Source organism: Carlito syrichta, unplaced genomic scaffold, assembly GCF_000164805.1.
Source record: "Carlito syrichta isolate Samal-C Ts95f unplaced genomic scaffold, Tarsius_syrichta-2.0.1 Scaffold312739, whole genome shotgun sequence".
Taxonomy (NCBI): Eukaryota; Metazoa; Chordata; class Mammalia; order Primates; family Tarsiidae; genus Carlito; species Carlito syrichta.
Window position 1 is genome coordinate 949,100 of NW_007256835.1, and position 8,752 is coordinate 957,851.

Consider the following 8,752-nt stretch of genomic DNA (forward strand, 5'->3'; position numbering starts at 1 on the left):
AAAAAAAAAAAAAAAGACTGATAATCTCAACTGGGTGCAGTGGCTCACGCCTATAATCCCAGTACTTTGGGAGGTCAAGGTGAAAGTATTGCCTGAGCCCAGGGGCTCCAGACCAGCCTGGGCAACTTGGTGAGACTCATCTCTACAATAAATCAAGAAAACTTAGCTGGGCATGATGGCGCATGCCTATAATTCCAGCCACTTGGAAGACTGAGGCAGAAGGATGCCTGAGCCCCGCAGGACGAGGCTGCAGTGGCTGTGAGTGTGCCACTGCACTCCAGCCTGGACAACAGAATGAGACTCCAGCTTAAAAAAAAAAAAGACTGCCAATCTCAGCACTAGCCTGAATCTTCTAAGGCCTTTTCGTTGTAGTGTGCCATAGTCAAGCAGACTGATCATCTTACTGAAAAAGGAGATACAATACTGTAACTCTTGAACAGCCCCAAACTGTCCTCTCTATTTGGTTCCAAAGACTTATTTAAAATCTAAACATTATGTGCTGAAAACCAAATGTTTTCAGCACATAAACATGTCAAAGACAACACAGCCCCCAAGTTTTAACGAAGATCAATGTTACTGGGTTCTAAAACACACCTCAGAAGATGATAAAGTAGTCAATTGCTATTAACAGAGCTAAGTCGTATCACCTTCCTTCTTTCCCTACTCCCACAACCCCAGGGTTCTTTAGAAACTTTACAATGTTTTGTATTTTTCTCTAATACCCACTACATTAGCAGTACTATAGGAATTTATTCTCAGAAACAATTTATAATGAAATCTACATTCTACTTCCTCAGCCTGACAGCTAGTTAACAAATTTACTTGCAATTTGTTCTTAATCATGTTGTTTCTCTATTTTATTTGCTTCTCTATGGTCCCCATTACCTAACTTTTTCTTTTAAGCCCATGATTAACAGATCAAAGACTCTATTGTAAATGCATCCCATTTGAAAAAAAAATGATGGATTTAAGAGGCAGAGATGATTATTTGCTTTACACATTAAATTCTTACTTTATAAAAAAAAATAAAAGATGTCTTTAAAGATTAAGTTGGGTTGTACTTAGATGATTCAACATACATACAACCTTTCAAGAATAATACTATATGTGACACAAAGTAATTGCTACAATGTCTTGAACTTAAAAAAAAAAAAAACAAACATACGGGAATATATATATATATATATATATATATATATATATTTTTTTTTTTTTTTTTTTTTGAGTTGGAGTTGTACTCTGTCGCCCAGGCTGGAGTGCAGTGGCACACTGACAGTCATTGCGGCCTCGACCTACTGGGCTCAGGTAATCCTTCCACCTCAGCCTTACAAGCAGCTGGAACTGGAGGCGCATACCACCATGCCCAGTTAATTTTTTGATTTATTGTAAAGACAAAGTCTCGCCAAGTAGCCCAGGCTGGTCTCAAACCTCTGGACTTAGGCAATCCTCTCGCCTTAGCCTCCCAAAGTGCGGGGATTACAGGCTTGAGCCACCGTGCCCGGTCTTATAATTCTCAAAATGTGTATACATAGTAGTCAGTTAAGACTTTTTTTTTTTTTTTTTTTTTTGAGTTGGAGTCTCACTCTGTCGCCCAGACTGGAGTGCAGTGGCCGTTCCCGGCCACCGCAGCCTCGACCTGCTGGGCTCCGGCGAGCCTTCCGTCTCAGCCTTCCAAGTAGCCGGAATTACAGGCATGTGCTACCATGCTCGGCTGATTTTTTGATTTATTGTAGAGATGAGGTCTCGCTGCCTAGGCGGGTCTCGAACCCGCGGGCTCAGGCAATCTACTCACCTTAGCCTCCCAAAGGCACGGGATTACAGGCTGAGCCACTGAATCCGGCTCAGTTAAGACTTTTTAAAGTTACTATATCTTGAGAACCTACTGTATACGCTTGGCTCTGTGCAAGGGCCTTCATATGTATCATCTCCTTTAATCTGTACACTGAGCTAAGTACTATTATCCTTTTTTAAAAACTGATGAGGACATGGCGGTTTATGGAGGTAAAGAGACCTGTTCAGAACTTTACTCTGACCAGGTGACCTAGCTGGGATCCAAACCAAGGTCTATTGGATTGTACAGCTCAGCTTTTAAAAGTATACCACATAATATAACAACAGAGCAGAAGTTCAAATGTCCCTATAGCCTCAAATGCCCAAGAAGGTCATTCAGTTCCTTACTGTCTTCTCTGCTCTGTCCCATCCTGATTACAGAACTCAGATTTAGAAATTATCCAATTCAACTTTCTTATTTTGCAAATGAGGAAACTGAAGTCAAGACACGCTAACTTGCCAGGGTCACAATGCTGGTTAATGCAGTCAGATCTGTAATGCAGTTCTCTGACTCTATCTACTATCCACAGTGTAAGGAATTTCCATCAAGCAAACAGTTAAAGCATTTTTTAACATGACTTTTTTCAGTTATAAAGTAATACATGTTGAAAGTGAAAAAAGATTACTTTAGAAAAGTACAAAAGACAGAGTAGAAGACCCCTCTTTCTTTCTACCCATTTCACTCTCTAGGAGTAACCTCATTAAACAGCTTCTTGTGTGCTGTACAAAATTCTTTTATACATTTACATGTACATATATGTAAAATAATTTAAATACAGAACTCCAAGATTGAATCTCTCATTCAGATTGATGTTTTTTTCCTCTATATAGTTTACAGAGTCATGTAATATTGCAACATGTTCTTAAGTTTGTAAAGCTATATGTATGTTATTCTTGTTGGGTACAGCTCACCTGTTTTCCAGATCCGGCATGCTTAGGTTTCTAGCAGCAAAGCACATTTTGAGAGGGATGACTTTCTTGTCCTTGGTGCTGTTCTGATGTTTCGGAGAACCAGAGTCCTCACTGCCACTAAAGCTTGGTGACTGGGGAGCTGCACCTTCCCATGGCAGATCTGATACTAATGATGGCTTCTTGATATATGGTGTTACTTCTCGAATGAACTTGACTAAGAATAAAAATCAAAGAAGAAGGTTAGTTTTTTGCTTCCTATCATAAATGACAACCAAAATAGTTATATATGTATATCTAGAACAAAGTGGAGGCCAAAAACAAAGTGAAAGAGCCATGAATCTCTTGGAGATTGATTCAGTACCTCCTGAGACAGTGCTATCTAACCTAGGTTACTCAACCTTTAGAAACTTCTTGGTTCTGTCTACTGAAGCCATATACAACAAACAATCTCTTCTCTACATAAGAACCCTTCAACTATCTGAAGCCAGTTATCTATCTTTTCCATACTAAATATTCTAGTTCAATTCAGTTCAACATTTATTAGCTACCTAACATATTATTGGCTACAAGTGTCAGGAACTAGGCTAGCCACTGAAAATATAAGGGCAAATGAAGCAGGGGAGACAGCTATATAAATAGGTCATTATAGTTTTTAAAAAACAAGCACAAAAATAAAGTATATTCAAGTTAATTTATTATCTGATAAGTGCAAACCAGACTCAGCTCTTCCCCTTGCTTGTTCAAAACACTCTATTTCCATTAATGTAGCCCCAGATTAGTAGAGCTTTTAGTGGATAGGAAGCTTTTGTTCTTTTTAAGTTCAATATTAACACTCATATAAAATACTTCCTCCTTTACCTCAGTCATGATTGCAACTACTGACATTAGAAACATGGAGTTCTTGTTTCAAAAACTAGATAAATAGGCCAGATATAGTAGTGCAAGACTGCAGTCCCAGTTATTTGGGAGGCTGAGGTGGGAGAATTGCTTGAGCCCAGGAGTTATGATAGTGCCTATGAATAGCCACTCCACTACAGGCTGGACAACAGTAGCAAGACCTAATCTTTCAAAAACAAGTAACAACAACAATAACAACAACAAAACTAGAAAAACTGAAGAGCACTATTTATTTATTTATTTTTGAGTCAGAGTCTGACTCTGTCACCCAGGCTGGAGTACAGTGGCACATTCACAGCTACTGCAGCCTTGATCTGCTAGGCTTAGGCAATCCTTGCACCTTAGCCTTCCAAGTAGCTGGAACCACAGGCATGTGCCACCACGTCTGGCTAATTTTTAAAAAAATTTATTGTAGAGTCGAGGGCTTGCAATGTTGCTCAGGCTGGTCTCGAATCCCTGAGTCAGACAGTCCTCTTGCCTCCACCTCCCAAAGTGCTGGAATTATAAGCATGAGCCACTGCATCCAGCAAGATTATTAAACCCAGGGGTTTGAGACCAGCCTGAGCAATTTGGCAAGATCTTGTCTCTATAACTTAAATAAATAAATAAATAAAAATTAGCCAAGTGTTGTAGCATGTGCCTGTGGTTCCAGCTACCTGGAAGGCTGAGGTGGAAAAATTGCCTGAGCCCAGCAGGTCAAGGCTGTGGTGGCCATGAGCATGCCACTGTATTCCAGCCTGGGCAACAGTGAGACCTTGGAGGCAATCACTGAGAGAGATACCTGATATGCTAAGCACATATAAAAAGAAACACACACGTGTGTGTGTTATGATACACACATATTTCACACAATGGTATGATATTTGCTTACTGTGCTGTACCTTGGGGTTTTTTTTCCTTAATATTGTTAATGATAGTATTTTATGAACCTAACAGTTGACAGTTCATTTTATAGCATGGCATGGTGATAGAGATACCTTTGGAATCAGACAGACCTGGTTCAAATTCTAGTTGTGCTTACTATTTCAAAGCTATGTGGTCTCATTTGACTGTTCTGAAGTCCTCATCTATAAAATAGAAGTAACACCAAGCAAGTAAAAATTTCAGACACATACTAAACATTCAATAAACAGTAGGTGCCTTTCTTTTTCCTTCCTAAATTAGAAGGTCAGAGAAGAGTTAAAATGTTTTAATAGTAATCAGTAGAAAAGTACAAGTTATTTTCTTATACATTAAACAAGATTTGCTGAAATTAAGCATAATACTAGAAAATAACTCTAATATTAGCATTTAGACATAGTTTATGTGTGTTTGTATATACATGTGTGTGATTTCTATGCATAGTTATCATAACGTGTATTGCTGGGTGGAGAGAGAAAAAGCTAGCTGCCTCAGGTCACCAAGGAGATTTTTACCCTGGAAAAATTAGCAGAGATGTAGCCAGTATATCCCTTGAGCAACTGGCTCAGGCATTTCAATACGTACTTTAACTTTGTGCTTTCAAGAAGTTTGGCAGAAATTCCCAAGGTTTCCAGTTATTGCTAGTAGCAGAAACATGCTTTTTGAACATTTAAGATAGTAAACTAATGATTGTGCTACCAACTGGGGCAAATTAAAGAAACTCTAAATGACTACCCTTGAATATTATAGTAGTTAAAAGAGAACCCTTAATTATCTGTTTAGAAGTTAATTCAATCTCACAGTAGCACCACTGAACTGATTACTGCATATATCTACTAAAACAAAAACAGTCCTATATATATAATTTATAGACTACCTTATTAAAAAGAACAAGCAGTTTTACCTAGGTTGAGGGTAATGCAGCCCGTAACCTCCATTTAATTAGCCAATTATAATGACTGAAGAACTCTGAATAGACATCTGTTTCTAGTCTACCTGAAGTTTGGGAAAGGTAGAAAGTTAACAGTCTTCTGTTTTAGTCTTATATTAATATTGAGGCTTTCATCTGGACACCTGGCTTGATAAGCAGAGACTTGACACTCCTACATGGTTTTCATTTCAACTCAGAACCCATAATATATTTCAGAATTATTTTTTCTTAGAGTTGAAGATAATTCTCAAAATATTTAATCAAACACTGGTGTTTATGAACTGTTTTAAGTGTTTACATGTCAAAGCTAATTGTTTCCCTTTCATTCATGTATCACTCTTACTGAAGGTGAAGGGGGTTTTTTCTCCTACCCTAAAAGCATCACTGCAACCCCTTCTCCTCTTTAGGAGGAGAAGTACCATACATATACGTAAAGATGTCTGGAAGGATTTTCATCAAAATATTAATAGTGCTTATATATAGGTGTAGAACTGCAGTTTTTCTTTCTAAATTCTATATATCTGAATTTTTAAAGAAATTTTTAAAAATTTTAATAAGTTTATAGCTTTATTTTAAAAAATTAAGAAATGAAGAAAACTTATCCTGAAACCTTGCTCAATTTTTATTTTTATTTTATTTTTTGAGATAGGGTCCACTCTAACATTCAGGCTGGAGTGCAGCGGCACACTATAACCTTAAACTCCTTGGCTCAAGTAATCCTCTTGCCTCAGGCTCCAGAGTAGTTAGGACAACAGGCATATACAACCACATCCAGCTAATTTCTTTATTTTTTGTAGAGACAAGAGTCTCGCTATGTTGCCCAGGCTGGTCTCAAACTCCTGGCCTTAAGTGATCCTTTCATCTTGGTCTCCATAAGCACTGAGATTACAGGTGTGAGCCACCATGCCTGATCTCTTGTTTAAATTTTAAATATGGAAGAAACGCAAACTAACATATTGTTGAGTCTTCAAAAGCTATAATGCACTGGATGGAATCCAAGACCCAACTGATTCTTACTAAATTCCAAGCTCTAATGAATAAGGTTACAAGGAGTTCTATGTTTGGCACATTAGGCATCCACGCATCCATCCATCCATCCATCCATTTATCCGGCATTCCTTCCACCCCAGTCTTCCAAGTAGTTGGAACTACAGGCGTGCACTACCATGCCCGGCTAATTTTTTGATGTATTGTAGAGAAGAGGCCTCACCAAGTTGGCCAGGCTGTCCTGAAACCCGTGGGCTCTGGCAATTCTCTCACCTCAGCCTCGCAAAGTGCTGGGATTACAGGCTTGAGCCACAGAGCCCGGCCTTTGGCCTGATTTTAAACTGAATGCTATTTCAGAGGACAGACATAGCCTACGGCTGGAAACACACATATTTGGATAAACTGATCACATTCCCTTATAAACATCAACCTGTCATATAATCAATATTTTTCTCTTTATTTTTTGTCTTTGTGGAAACTGCCAATATTTTTCTCTTTATCACTATTATGTTTTTTTAATCCCAGCTGGTGATTGCTACTATGAGTTTAAGTGAAACTATGCTGGTAACAAAATTATGAGGAAAATGGTGCCATTTTTCTCCCCACTGTTGCAAACAAGGTTGTTCCTAGAATATCCTAAGGGTGGGAGATCTGGCTTTGTATTCTGCACAGGAATGAGTTATGTTGACATCACTGTTAAAGTATTCTCCCAAGAAGTTTCTCTGCAACATCATCCTAAAGTCCTCACCCAAATCAGGAACCTGATAGACAGCCACCAAAAACATTAGGGAGGAATTGTTTTACTTTCAGTAAAAAGTTTTTTACATTCTCAACTTGCAGGTGTCTTATTTAGCTTAAGTCTCCTGGCCATTTTGGGATTTCAGTATACCGCAGTCTAGGGTCTGGTGGTGTAAACCTTGGGTATGTTCAGAGTGACTCTGCTTTCATTATCCCCCTTCATTTTAAAGTAACATAGCATATTCACTTATTGATTTTTTAGAGTGTACTTCTCTTTCTTTCTGTCTTTGTTTTGTTTTGTTTTGTTTTTGAGTCAGGATCTCACCCTGTTGCCACACAATCCTAGCTCAGCCTCAACCTCTTGGGCTCAAGTGATGCTTCCGCCTCAGTCTCCCGAGTAGCTGGGACTTCACGTACACCACCCTGCTCGGCTAACATTTTTTATTTTTTGTAGAGATGAGGTCTTGCTGCATTGCCTAGGCTGGTGTCAAACTCCTGGGCTCACATGATCCTCCTGCTTCAGCCCCCCAAAGTACTAGGATTACTGGTGTGAGCCACCGTGCCTGGCTCCTATCTTTCTTTCTTTCTTTTTTTTGGAGTGGATTTCTTGAGCCTGTGGGTTTGAGACCAGCCCAGACAACTTGGCGAGACCTTGTGTCTACAATACATCAAAAATTAGCCAGGTGTGGTAGTGTGTGCCTGTAGTTTTGAGTACTTGGTAAGGTTGAGGCAGAAGGATCACCGGAGCCCAGCAGGTCGACACTGAGGTGGCCGTGAGTGTGCCACTACACTCCAGCCTTGGCGATGGAGTAAGACGCCAACTCAAAAAAAAATAATAATAAAAATAATAATATACCAGTGAACAAAATATGCAAAAAACAATAACGTAATTAATAATTTAAAGATAGTCTAACAGAGAAATGAAAACTTATGTTCATATAAAAGCGTGTACACAAATGTTTTTAGCAGTGCCATTCCTAAGTGCCAAAACTGGAAACAATCGAAATTTCCTTCAGTAGTGAAAGGATAAACTGTGACACAGCTATAGTATAGAATACTATTCAGTAATAAAAAGGAATTAACTATTAACACACTCAGTAACTTGGATGAATCTCAAAGGCATTATGCCAGTCTCAAAAGGTTACCCTTACCGAAAAGACAAAACTATATGATGAAAAATAAATGGGCAGTTTCCAGGGATTAAGAATGAGGGAGGATATGATTTTAAAGGGATAGTATGACAGAGTTTTTTTGAAGTCATGGAACTGTCCTGTATTCTGGTTGTGGTGACAATTACAAGAATGTATACAGGTGTTAGAATTCACAGAAATGGGCGGGCATGGTGGCTCATGCCTGTAATTGCAGCACTTTGGGAGGCCAAGATGGAAGGGATGCTTAAGCCCAGGAGTTCGAGACCAGCCTGGGCAACACAACTAGACATCATCTTCACAAAAAGTCAAAATAGCCGGGCTCAGTGGCTCAGCCTGTAATCCCGCGCCTTTGGGAGGCTGAGGTGAGTGGATTGCCTGAGCCTGTGGGTTCGAGACCCGCCTGGGC

General features: G+C 39.1%; 1 protein-coding gene across 1 annotated transcript in view; it reads right to left on the reverse strand.

The window, feature by feature from the left end:
- Positions 1–8,752, reverse strand: part of VPS4A (vacuolar protein sorting 4 homolog A) — a 176,001-nt gene that overhangs the window by 110,293 nt on the left and 56,956 nt on the right. Inside the window, exon 2 of the mRNA XM_021718565.1 lies at positions 2,743–2,956. Coding sequence (XP_021574240.1) covers positions 2,743–2,956 — 214 coding nt within the window. The remainder of the gene's footprint in view (positions 1–2,742; positions 2,957–8,752) is intronic.